Source organism: Leucopleurus acutus, assembly GCF_964270905.1.
Source record: "Leucopleurus acutus genome assembly, chromosome: 1".
Lineage (NCBI taxonomy): Eukaryota > Metazoa > Chordata > Mammalia > Artiodactyla > Delphinidae > Leucopleurus > Leucopleurus acutus.
The window spans coordinates 25,025,018-25,038,295 of record NC_139142.1 but is presented as its reverse complement, the minus strand read 5'-3'; the positions used below and the strand labels follow the sequence as shown (position 1 = coordinate 25,038,295).

The window sequence follows — 13,278 nt, the reverse complement described above, 5'->3', positions numbered from 1 at the left end:
TTTTTAAAGGTGATGTAGCAAAGGAAGGATGTGAAGCAGTTTTTCACTATTTACAAAATATCATTTAGAGTGGAGGTGGCCACCGTCAGTAGTTGAGGAAATCTCTTGCACAAGAAGTGTGGTTCCTGCAACTGGACTGGAAAGGCCACACACTCTCCTGGGTGAGGGAGAGTTCCTTTAGGGGAGCACCAAAAGGCTCAGTCTTCTGTTTCTTCATACGTAGTCTCGTCAAAGGGCCTGTCCAATAGAGGTACCGACCGATGACGGGAATATTTCAGGTGCAAGAGGTCCCCGACTTCATCTATCTCCTTTAAAGCCTAAAATATACAAGACAGAGCAGAGGTTAGTCAGAGTCAGGAGGAGGAAGACACATTTGGTGCTTTATTGTTCTAAAAACAATCATGGCAAGATTATCCTGTGGTGGGACCATGTCCAATGCATTTACTCTGAGAAGACTAGAGTCTAGCAATGGAAAGAGCTGCTTTTAGAGCAAGGGCATCAGGCTGACCATGAAGAACAGGTTGTGAAGAGCAGGGATGCAGAATAAAGGGTATAATCCATCAAAATAGGACACGCTGGGACTTCCCTGGTGACGCAGTGGTTAAGAATCCGCCTGCCAATGCAGGGGATTGGCAGGGGACAGAGGTTCGAGCCCTGGTCCGGGAAGATCCCACATGCCATGGAGCAACTAAGCCCGTGTGCCACAACTACTGAGCCTGCGCTCTAGAATCCGAGAGCCACAAGTACTGAGCTCGTGCGCCACAACTACTGAAGCCCACATGCCTAGAGCTGGTGCTCCACAACAAGGGAAGCCACCACAATGAGAAGCCCGCGCACCGCAACGAAGAGTAGCCCCCGCCTGCCGCAACTAGAGAAAGCCCGCGCGCAGCAACAAAGACCCAACGCAGCCATAAATAAATAAATAAATATTTTTTAAAAAGAGAAAGAGCATTTTAATATTTTAAAAAAATATATGACATGCTTGGAAGAAGAAGGAATATGTACCCTGAATTTGCCAGGCTGGCTATAATTGGTCATTTCTCCTTTTACCCTCCAGCACTTGCTCTTTCTGTTATCACACTACCAAAAAAGTGAGGAGAAGTCTGCACTGGGATGCTTCCTAGATGCAAGATGAAGAGAGTCCCCAAAGTGGGCTGCTGTGCAGACTTAGTAAGAAAAAGTGGAAGCCAGCAAGGAAAGAAACAGAGCCAGCATTTAAACTCAGGTTTGATTTAAAACCCCCAAATCCTACCATTGAGAGATTATCTTGTCTTTCCATCAAAACTCTCTCAGTATAACTTTCTTTTCTATAAAACCTGCTCTTTTATTTTTCAAATATGTTTCTTATAAAAATTAAAACACTAAGACAAGTGATGAAAAGTCTCTTCCTGATTGCAATACTAGCCCTACCTGGTAATTTGTGTATGGTTTCTTATATGTACTTAAAAACAAACAAACAAAACCCAACTCCTGGTTGAAGTATACATACATACAGCAAAGTACACAACTCATAGTTCACACAGTTAACTTTCCAAAAAGCAGCACACAGAGAGTCAGAGTAGAGAATGACAATATAAGAAAGGCATATATGTTCAGAACTTCTTAGAAAATGTTTAATGGAAGGACAAGGAAATTCCAAGCTTCAGATACCCCTCAGAAAAATCCATGGAAGATAGCAAAAATTTTGGAATCCTAGATTCTAAGGCTTTCTAATAAAAGCACCTGGCTCAGGTCACGGAATGCATTTTCAGGTCATGGCAGCTCTCCAGCCCTGTTATTCACTCCCCAAGTACATGTGGATGTTGCCTAGTGGGCCTAATAGGCCTCAGCTCTGGAGACAATGGCCCTATCTAGGACACCATCTCATTAGACTAAGAAAGGGTAATGTGGGCAGTAGAAGCCCTATTGCCTAAGTCTGACTCTCCAAATTTCCATCACATCATATAAATCTTCTGTCCACTCTCATGGTTGTAATCCCATATAAAAATGTACATCTTCTAGTTCAGAAAAGGGAATCAGTTGATTATCAGTAAATAGACACATATACCTGTTCCTGAATTTAACTTTAAAAAAATCAGTGTTTGTAGAGAGGAAAAAGAAACACCAATAAATAGTATTCCTTATTTACTCTAGCATAAGAAAAAAATACTCTTCACTCCAAATGTGAAAAATATAAAAAGCAAATAAGAGCTGGACTTCAACATGCTATCCGAACAGTGGTACCTTTGAGAAGAGGTTTAATTAAAAGCTCCATATAGAAACAATTTAAGATTGAATTTCAGCTGAGCGAACCCATTAACTGTTTATTCCCCTGACTTCTGATACAGGATTTATTAATTTAAAACAATACATGACTTACTAAGATCACAAAGTAAAGGATATTCAGAAGAACATGATATTTTTCATCAATTAAAAAAGAAAATGAATAGAGACAGAAAAAAAGCCCCAGTAGCCCAAAGGGATCTAGATAACAAGATTGTGACTGATACCACACCAACTATCTCAGATGAATGGGTTTTATTTATATAAAAGGTAAAATTATGCGACTTCCCTGGTAGTCCAGTGGTTAAGACTCTGTGCTTCTAATGCAGGGTGCCCGAGTTCAATCCCTGGACAGGGAACTAGATCCCACATGCCACAACTAAAAGAGCCCACATGCCGCAACTAAACATCCCGCATGCCACAACGAAGATGCCGTGTGCTGCAACTAAAGACTTGGTACAGCCAAATAAATAAATAAATAAATATTAAAAAGGAAAAAAAGAGATAAAATTGTAACCAGAAACTGCTGGTCATGATGTGGGGTTACCTGGTTAGATTAGGAATAATGAAGCATTACAAGTACCAACTGTTAACAAATAGTCTACACTTACACTGAACCTCCAGATCACAGGGTAAGATGGGTTCTTAGGGAAAAAACATGTTAATTTAGGGTTGAGTATGGCCCTTGAATAAGAGAATATTCTCGGATACTTGTGCACCCCTGAGCTAATAAGCTTGCTCTTCTTCTTTTAAAAAATAATAGCTTTATTGAGATACAATTCACATGCCAAAAAATTCACCTTTTTAAAAGTTTACAATTCAGTGCTTCTGAGTATATTCACAAAGTTGTCAACTTTCATCACTATCTAATTTTAAAGCATTATCACCTCAAAAAATAAACCCCATACTCATATCCTCATTCCTCCTTTCCTAAGCCCTGACAACCAGCAATCTATTTTCTGACCCAATGACTTTGTTTATTTCAGACATTTCATATAAATGTGGTCTTCTGTGTCTTCTTTCACTTGGCATAATGTTTTCAAGGCTCCTCCATGTTGTAAGGGTACAAATTCATTCGTTTGCATGTGGTTATCCAGCTGTATAGAACCACTAGTTGAAGAGACTATACTTTCCCCATTAACTAGTCAGTCTTAGCCCCTTGTTGAAAATCAATTAGCCATAGATGTCTGGGTTTATTTCTTGACTCTTAATTCTATTCCATTGGTCTATAAGTCTATCTTTATGCTAGTACTCCGCTGTTTCAATTACTGTAGCTTTGAAGTAAGTTTTAAAATCAGGAAATTTGAGTCCCCCAACTTCTATTTTCTTTTTCAACATTGTTTTGGCTATCTGGGGCCCCCTACAATTCCATATGAATTTGATGATCAGCTCTTCTACTTCTTCCAAAAAAAAAAGCCATTGTAATTTTGATACGGATTGCAATGGATCTACAGATCTTGCTGTACTCCATATTAACAATACTAAATCTTCCAGCCCATGAACATAGGGTATCTTTCCATTTATTTAAATCTTCTTTCATTTCTTTCCGCAATGTTTCATAGCAATATGCAAGTCTTTCACCTCCCCTGGTTAAATTTATTCCGAGGTAGTATATTCTTTTGAATGCTCTCATAAATGAAATATTAATTTCCTTTTCATGTGTTCACTGCCGGTGTATAGAAATACACTAATTTTTGTGTCTTTTACTCTGCAATTTTGCTGAATATATTTATTAGCTCTAGCAGATTAGTTTTTTGTGTGTGAATTGTATAGCATTTTCTATAGACAGAATCATGTCATGGGGCCCATTAATAAATGAAAGTTCATTTTTATCTCATAATTTTCATGTTTACTTCCATAAAAAATCATAAGACAAAAGTCATAAGACAAAATCATAAGACATAAAAAAATCATAAGACAAATCATAAGGTTTGTTGACTTCAACAAACCTGTGGTTTCAAAAAATGCACTTTATGCTTAAAAAAACCTAAATGGGGCTTCCCTGGTGGCGCAGTGGTTGAGAATCCGCCTGCCAATGCAGGAGACGTGGGTTCGAGCCCTGGCCCTGGAGGGTCCCACATGCCGTGGAGCAACTAAGCCCACGAGCCACAACTACTGAGCTCACATGCCACAACTACTGAAGCCCATGAGCCACACCTACTGAAGCCTGTGTGCCTAGAGCCCGTGCTCCGCAACAAGAGAAGCCACTGCAGCAAAGAGTAGCCCCCACTCACACAACTAGAGAAAGCCCACGCTCAGCAGTGAAGACCCAACGCAGCCAAAAATAAATAAATAAATAGATAAATAAATAAACAAATAAATTAAAAAAAAAAACCTAAATGGAAGGCAAAGTCAAATAATCCTGCAAGTGGATCTTATGAGAAAAATATTAGCACTCTCAACTGGTAAACACGTTTGTTGGCAACAGAAATCTAACAAGATATACTGGTTACATCTAAATTATTTCTCTCTTTTAAAAAAAATTATTTATTTATTTGGCTGGGCCAGGTCTTTAGTTGTGGCATGTAGGATCTTCATTGCAGCATGTGGGCTCTTAGTTGTGGCATGCTGGATCTAGTTCCCTGACCAGGGATTGAACATGGGCCCCCTGAATTGGGAGTGTGGAGTCTTAACCGCTGGACCACCAGGGAAGTCCCTAAATGATTTCTTGAATGTGTACAGTTATCAGGAGTAAAAACTGTTAGAAAACACAGTGAATTACTATAGCCATTGCATTTAATGACACAGATATTTTTTAAAAGGTGTGCTGGGCTTCCCTGGTGGCGCAGTGGTTGAGAGTCCGCCTGCCGATGCAGGGGACACGGGTTCGTGCCCCCGTCTGGGAAGATCCCACATGCCGCAGAGCAGCTAGGCCCGTGAGCCATGGCCGCTGAGCCTGCATGTCTGGAGCCTGTGCGCCGCAATGGGAGAGGCCACAACAGTGAGAGGCCCGCGTACCGCAAAAAAAAAAAGAAAAAGAAAAAAAAGGTGTGCTGAAACTCCTAAACACCCAAATAAAGTAGAGTGGAAGAAAAGTTGATATTGCTGGGTTAAAAAAATAATCAATGAAGAAATTCACCAGTAAGATTTTTGAGTAAAGGGAAAATCCAAAAGGTATAATCAAGATAAAAAAGAAGAAAAACAAAGATACAGTATCAATAAACTGAATTCAATTTCAGTGTCAGAAGAAGATTAAGAATATACTCATACTGGTAGGAGTTTTGCTATGAAGAAATAGGGAAGAAAAATCAAAATCTTTAGCAGTTAAGAAAATTAAAATGTCAAACTTTTAAAAACATACATTCATAATATTCTTTAAGATTAGTACCTCTCCAATGAATTAATATTATGATATTTCTATCAACTAATTTTATGCAAATATGTTCTAGAGCTCTATAAACTCTCAGAAAGTAATACTTATGTAATATAAAGTCTGAAATCTTGAAGATGTTAGAGACAAGATGGTGGAATAGAAGGACTTGAGTTCACCCCCTCTCACGAAAACACCAAAATCACAAGTAACTGCTGAACAACCATTGACAAAAAACACTGGAACCTGCTAAAAACGATATTCTACATCCAAAGACAAAGAAAAGGCCACAATGAGATGGTAGGAGGGGCGCATTCACGATATAATCAAATCCCATACCCACCGGGTGGGTGACCCACAAACTGGAAAATAATTACATGGTAGAGGTTCTCCCACAAGAATGAGAGTTCTGAGCCCCACATCAGGCATCCCGGCCTGAGGGTCTGGCATCGGAAGGAGGAGCCCCCAGAGCATTTGGCTTTGAAGGCCAGTGGGGCTTGATCACAGGAACTCCACAGGACTGAGGGAAACAGAAACCCCACTCTTGGAAGGCACACACAAGGACATAAGGGAAAAAGCAGTGACTACATAGGAGCCAGGGCCAGACCTACATGTTGGTCTCGGAGGGTCGCTTGGGGAGGTGGCAGGGGCGGATGTGGCCCACTGTGGGGACAAGGTTACTGGTGGTAGAAGTACTGGGGAGTACTCATTGGCATAAGCTCTCTGGGAGTCTGCCATTTTGACACCAAGACCTGGCCCTACCCAACAGCCTGTAGGGTCCAGTGCTGGAATGCCTCAGACCAAACAACCAACACAGCGAGAACACAGCCCCAACCATCAGCAGACAGGCTGCCTAAAGTCTTCCTGGGCCCACAGCTGCCTCTAAACACACCCCTTGACATGGTCCTGTCCACCAGAGGGACAAGACCCAGCTCTACCCACCAGTGGGCAGGCACCAGTCCCTCCCACCAGGAGGCCTGCACAAGCCTCTAGACCAGCCTCACCCACCAAGGGGCAGACACCAGAAGGAAGAGAAACTACAACCCTGCAGCCTGTGGAATGGAGACTGCAAACATAGAAAGTTAGACAAAATGAGACGGCAGAGGAATATGTTCCACAGAAGGAACAAGATAAAAACCCCAGAAGAACAACTAAGTCAAGTGGAGATAGGCAATCTACCTGAAAAAGAATGGAGGCACAGACCGAGAAGGTACAAGAAATATATTACAAAGAGCTAGAAGATATAAAGAACAAACAAACATAGTTGAACAAAACAATAACTGAAATGAAAAATACACTAGGAGGAATCTATAACAGAATAAATGAGGCAGAAGAACGGATAAGTGAGCTGGAAGACAGAATGGTGGAAATCACTGCAGCAGAACAGAATAAAGAAAAAAGAATGAAAAGAAATAAGGACAGTTTCAGAGACCTCTGGAACAACATTAAACATTAGACCAACATTCGCATTACAGGGATCCCAGAAGGAGAAGAGAGAGAGATAGGGCCTAAGAAAATACGTGAAGAGATAATAGCTAAAAACTTCCCTAACACGGGGGAAAAAACAGTCACCCAACTCCAGGAAGTGCAGAGTCCCATACAGCATAAAACCAAGGAGGAACATGCTGAGTCACATATTAATCAAACTGACAAAAATTAAAGGCAAAGAGAAAATATTAAAAGCAACAAGGGAAAAGCAACAAATAACATACAAGGGAATCTCCATAAGGTTATAAGCTAATTTTTTCACCAGAAACTCTGCAGGGTAGAAGGAAGTGGCACAATGTATTTAAAATGATGAAAGGGAAAAACCTACAACCAAGAATACTCTACACAGCTAGGCTCTCATTCAGTTTTGACGGAGAAATCAAAAGCTTTACAGACAAGCAAAAGCTGACAGAATTCAGCACCACCAAACCAGGTTTATGACAATTGCATAAGGAACTTCTCTAGGTTGAAAATAAAAGGCCACAATTAGAAACAAGAAAATTACAAATGGGAAAGCTCACTGGTAAAGGCAAACATACAGTAAAGGTAGGAAATCATCCACACACAAATACGATATCAAAACCAACAATCATGAGGAGAGTACAAATGCAGGATATTGGAAATGCATTTGAAATTAAGAGACCAGCAACTTATAACAATCTTGTATGTAGACAGACTGCTATACCAAAACCTCATGGTAACTGCAAACCAAAAGTCTACAATAGGTACACACAAACAAAAAAGAAAGGAATCCAAACACAACACTAAAGATAGTCATCAAATAACAAGAGAACAGAAGAGGAAGGGAAGAAAAAAGACCTGTGAAAACAAATCCAAAACAATTAACATAATGGTAATAAAAACATACATATGGGTAATTACCTTAAATGTAAATGGATTAAATGTTCCAACCAAAAGACACAGACTGGCTGAATGGATACAAAAACAATACTCATATACATGTTGTCTACAAGAGACCCACTTCAGATCTACGGATGTATACAGAGTGAAAGTGAGGGGATGGAAAAAGGTATTCCATACAAATGGAATTCAAAAGAAAGCTGGAGTAGCAACACTCATATCAGACAAAATAGACTTTAAAGACTGTTACAAGAGACAAAGAAGGACACTACATAATAATCAAGGGATCAATCAAAGAAGAAGATATAACAATTAGAAATATATATGCACACAACATAGGAGCACCCCCAATATATAAGGCAAATGCTAACAGCCATAAAAGGGGAAGTCAACAATAACACGATGATAGTGGGGGAACTTTAACACCCCACTTACATCAATGAACAGATCATCCAGACAAAAAGTCAATAAGGAAACACAGGCCTTAAATGACACATTGGATTTGATGGTCTTAATTGATATTTATAGAGCATTCCACCTGAAAGCAGCAGAATACACATTCTTTTCAGGTGCACATGGAACATTTCTCCAGGATAGATCACATGCTGGACCACAAAGCAAGCCTCAGTAAATTTAAGAAAACTGAAATCAAAGTATCTTTTCTGACCACAATGCTATGAGATTAGAAGTCAATTACAAGAAAAAAAACTGTAAAAAACACAAACAATTGGAGGCTAAACTATATGCTACTAAACAAGCAATGGATCACTGAAGAAATCAAAGAGGAAGTCAAAAAATACCTAGAGACAAATGAAAACGTGATGATCCAAAACCTATGGGACACAGCAAAAGCAGTTCTAAGAGGGAACTTTATAGCAATACAAGCTTACCTCAGGAAATAAGAAAAATCTCAAAGAAACAACCTAACCTAACACCTAAAGCAACTAGAGAAAGAACAAACAAAACCCTAAGTTAGTAGAAGAAATTATAAAGATCAGAGCAGAAATAAATGAAATACAGACTAAAAAAAACAATAGAAAAGATCAATGAAACTAAAAGCTCGTTCTTTGAAAAGATAAACAAAATTGATAAACCTTTAGACAGACTCATCAAGAAGAAAGGGAGAGGGCTCAAATCAATAAAATTAGAAATGAAAAGGGAGAAGTTACAACTGACACCACAGAAATACAAAGGACCATAAGATACTACTACAAGCAACTATATGCCAATAAAATGACAACCTAAAATAAATGGACAAATTCCAAAAAGGTACCATCTCCCAAGACCGATTCAGGAAGAAACAGAAAATATGAACTGACCAATCACAAGTACTGAAATTGAAACTGATAGCAGTTAACTAATTTCCAAAACTAATTTCCAATAAACTAATTTCCAAAACACCCAACAGGGACTTCTCTGGTGGTCCAGTGTTGAGACTCTGCACTTCCAACACAGGGGGTGTGGGTTCGATCCCTGGTCGAGGAACTAGGATCTCACATGCCATGCAGTGTGGCCAAAAAATAAATAAATAAAAATAAAAATACTTTGTGTGTGTGTGTGTATAAAAACTCCCAACAAACAGAAGTCCAGGACCAGATGGCTTTGCAGGTGAATTCTATCAAACATTTAGAGAAGAGTTAACACCTATCCTTCTGAAACTATTCCCAAAAATTGCAAAGTAAGGAACACTCCCTAACTCATTCTATAAGGCCACTATCACCCTGATACCAAAACCACACAACAATACCACAATGGAAGAAAATTACAGGCCAGTAACACTGATGAACATGGTTGCAAAAATCCTCAACAAAATACTAGCAAACTGAATCCAATGATACATTAAAAGGATCATACACCATGACCAAGTGAGATTTATCCCAGGGATACAAGAATTTTTCAATGTCCGCAAATCAATCAGTGTGATACACCACATTAACAAATTGAAGAATAAAAACTATATGATCATTTCAATAGATGCAGAATTTTGACAAAATTCAACACCCATTTATGATAAAAACTCTCCAGAAAGTGAGCGTAGAGGGAACCTACTTCTGGGAGTTGCCTGGTGGCCTAGTGGTTAGGATTCAGTGCTATCACTGCAGTGGCCTGGGCTTGATCCCTGGTTGGGGAACTGAGATCCCACAAGCCACGTAGTGCAGCCAAAAGAAGAGGGAACCTACCTCAACATAGTAAAGCCCATATATGACAAACCCACAGCTAACATCATACTCAATGGTGAAAAGTTGAAAGCATTTCCTCTAAGATCAGTAACAGGACAATGATGTCCACTCTTGCCACTTTTATTCAACATAGTTTTGGAAGTCCTAGACACAGAAATCAGAGAAGAAAACGAAATAAAAGGAATCCAAATTGGAAAAGAAGTAAAACTGTCACTGTTTGCAGATGACATGATACTATACATAGAAAATCCTAAAGATGTTACCAGAAAACTACTAGAGCTCATCAATGTATTTGGTAAAGTTGCAGGATACAAAATTAATACACAGAAATCTGTTGCATTCCTATACACTAACACCAAAAGATCAGAAAGAGAAATTAAGGAAACAATCCCATTTGCCGTCACATCAAAAAGAATAAAATACCTAGGAATAAACCTTCCTACGGAGACAGAAGACCTGTACTCTGAAAACTATGTGATGCTGATGAAAGAAATCAAAGATGACACAGACAGATGGAAAGATAAACCATGTTCTTGGATTGGAAGAATCAATATTGTCAAAATGACTATACTACCCAAGGCAATCTACAGATTCAATGCAATCCCTATCAAATCACCAAGGGCATTTTTTGCAGATCTAGAACAAAAAATCTTAAAATTTATATGGAGACATAAAAGACTCTGAATAGGCAAAGCAATCCTGAGAAAGAAAAATGGACCTGGAGGAATCAGGCTATACTGACTTCAGACTATACGATAAAAGTTACAGTAATCAAAACAGCATGGTATGGGCACAAAGACAGACTTATAGATCAACGGAACAGGATAGAAAGCCCAGAAATAAACCCACGAACCTATGGTCAATTAATCTGTGACAAAGGAGGCAAGGATATACAATGGAGAAAAGACAATCTCTTCAATAAGCGGTGCTGGGAAAACTGGACAGTTACATGTAAAAGAATGAAATCAGAACATTCTCTAACACCATATACAAAAAACCCCTCAAAATGGATTAAAGACCTAAATGTAAGACCAGATACTATAAAATTCTTAGAGGAAAACATAGGCAGAACACTCTTTGACATAAATCGCAGCAATATCTTTTTGGATCCACCTCCTAGAGTAATGAAAATAAAAACAAAAATAAACAAGTGGGATCTAATTAAACTTAAAAGCTTCTGCACAGCAAAGGAAACCATAATCAAACAAAGAGACAGGACTTCCCTGGTGGCACAATGGTTAAGAACCTGCTTGCGAATGCAGGGGACACAGGTTCAATCTCTGGTCTGGGAAGATCCCACATGCGGCAGAGCAACTAAGCCCATGCGCCACAACTGCTGAGGCTGCGCTCTAGAACCTGTGAGCCACAACTACCAAGCCCATGTGCCACAACTACTGAAGCCCATGTGACCTAGAGCCTGCGTACCGCAACTACTGAGCCCATGCGCTACAACTACTGAAGCCCACATGCCTAGAGCCCACGCACTGCAACAAGAGAAGCCACGGCAATGAGAAGCCCATGCACCGCAATGAAGAGTAGACCCCAGTCACCGCTAAGTAGAGGCCACGTGCAGCAATGAAGACCCAACGCAGCCAAATAAATAAATAAATAAACAAACAAACAAAGAGACAGCCCAGAGAATGGGAGAAAATATTTGCAAGTGATGCGACCGACAAAGGATTAATTTCCAAAATATATGAATGGCTCATGCAGCTCAATATCACAAAAACAAACAACCTAATCAAAAAATGGGCAAAGATCTACACAGACAATTCCCCAAAGAAGACACAGAGAGGGCCAAAAAGCACATGAAAAGATGCTTAACATCACTAATTATTAGAGAAAAGCAAATCAAAACTACAGTGAGGTATCACCTCACACCGGTCAGAATGGCCATCATCAAAAAGTCTACTTAACAGGGCTTCCTTGGTGGTGCAGTGGTTAAGAATCCACCTGCCAATGCAAAGGACACAGGTTCGAGCCCTGGTCTGGGAAGATCCCACATGCCACAGAGCAACGAAGCCCATGCGCCACAACTACTGAGCCTGTGCTCTAGAGCCTGCGACCCACAACTACTGAAGCCCACACACCTAGAGCCCGTGCTCCACAATGAGAGAAGCCACCGCAACAAGAAGCCCACGCACTGCAACGAAGAGTAGCCCCTGCTTACCGCAACTAGAGAAAGCCCGGGCGCATCAATGAAGACCCAATGCAGCCAAAAAAAAAAAAAACAACAGTGGACCAGGCTTGACTAGACATCATGGTACTCTTCACCACTGCACACACTTCAAAAAAAAAAAAAGTCTACAAAGTCTACAAACAATAAATGCTAGAGAGGGTGTAGAGAAAAGGGAACCCTTCTACACTCTTGGTGGGAATGTAAGCTGGTGCAGCCACTGTGGAAAACGGTATGAAGGTTCCTCAGAAAACTAAAACTGGAACTACCATATGATCCAGCAGTCCCACTACTGGGTATATATCCAGACAAAACTAAAATTAAAAAAGATGCATGTACCCCTATGTTCCTAGCAGCACTATTTACAATAATCAAGATATGGAAACAACCTAAATGTCCATCAACAGAGGAATGGATAAAGAAGGTGTGGTAATATATACAATGGAACATCACTCAGCCATAAAAAAGAATGAAATAATGAAATAATTTGCAGCAACATGGATGGACCTAGTGATTATCATACTAAGTGAAGTCAGACAGAGAAAGAGAAATATCATATGATAACATTTATATGTGGAATCTAAAGAAATGATACAAATGAACTTATTTACAAAACAGGAATAGACCCATAGATTTAGAGAACGAACTTATGGTTACCAAAGGGGAATGGTGGGGGTGTGGGATAAATTAGGAGTTTGGGATGAACATATACACACGACTAGATATAAAATAGATAACAAAGACCTACTGTACATCTCAGGGAACTCTACTCACTCCTCTGTAATAACCTATATGGAAAAAAAATCTGAAAAAGAATAGATATATGTATATGTATAAAGTGAATCACTGTTGTACACTTGAAACTAACACAACATTGTAAATCAACTATACTCCAATATAAAATAAAAATTTTTTAAAAAATAAAAATAATCAAGATACTGGTGAGAAGACAGACACCTAAATCAATGAAACAGAACAGACTTTTCAGAAATGAATTTACA

The 13,278-nt window shown here is 39.5% G+C and overlaps 1 protein-coding gene across 1 annotated transcript in view; it reads right to left on the bottom strand.

Moving 5' to 3' along the window:
• SPTLC2 (serine palmitoyltransferase long chain base subunit 2) overlaps positions 1-13,278 on the bottom strand; it is a 110,808-nt gene continuing 97,530 nt past the window's right edge. Inside the window, exon 12 of the mRNA XM_082832584.1 lies at positions 1-317. Within this exon, the coding sequence (XP_082688710.1) occupies positions 198-317 (120 nt within the window). The 3' untranslated portion in view covers positions 1-197. The remainder of the gene's footprint in view (positions 318-13,278) is intronic.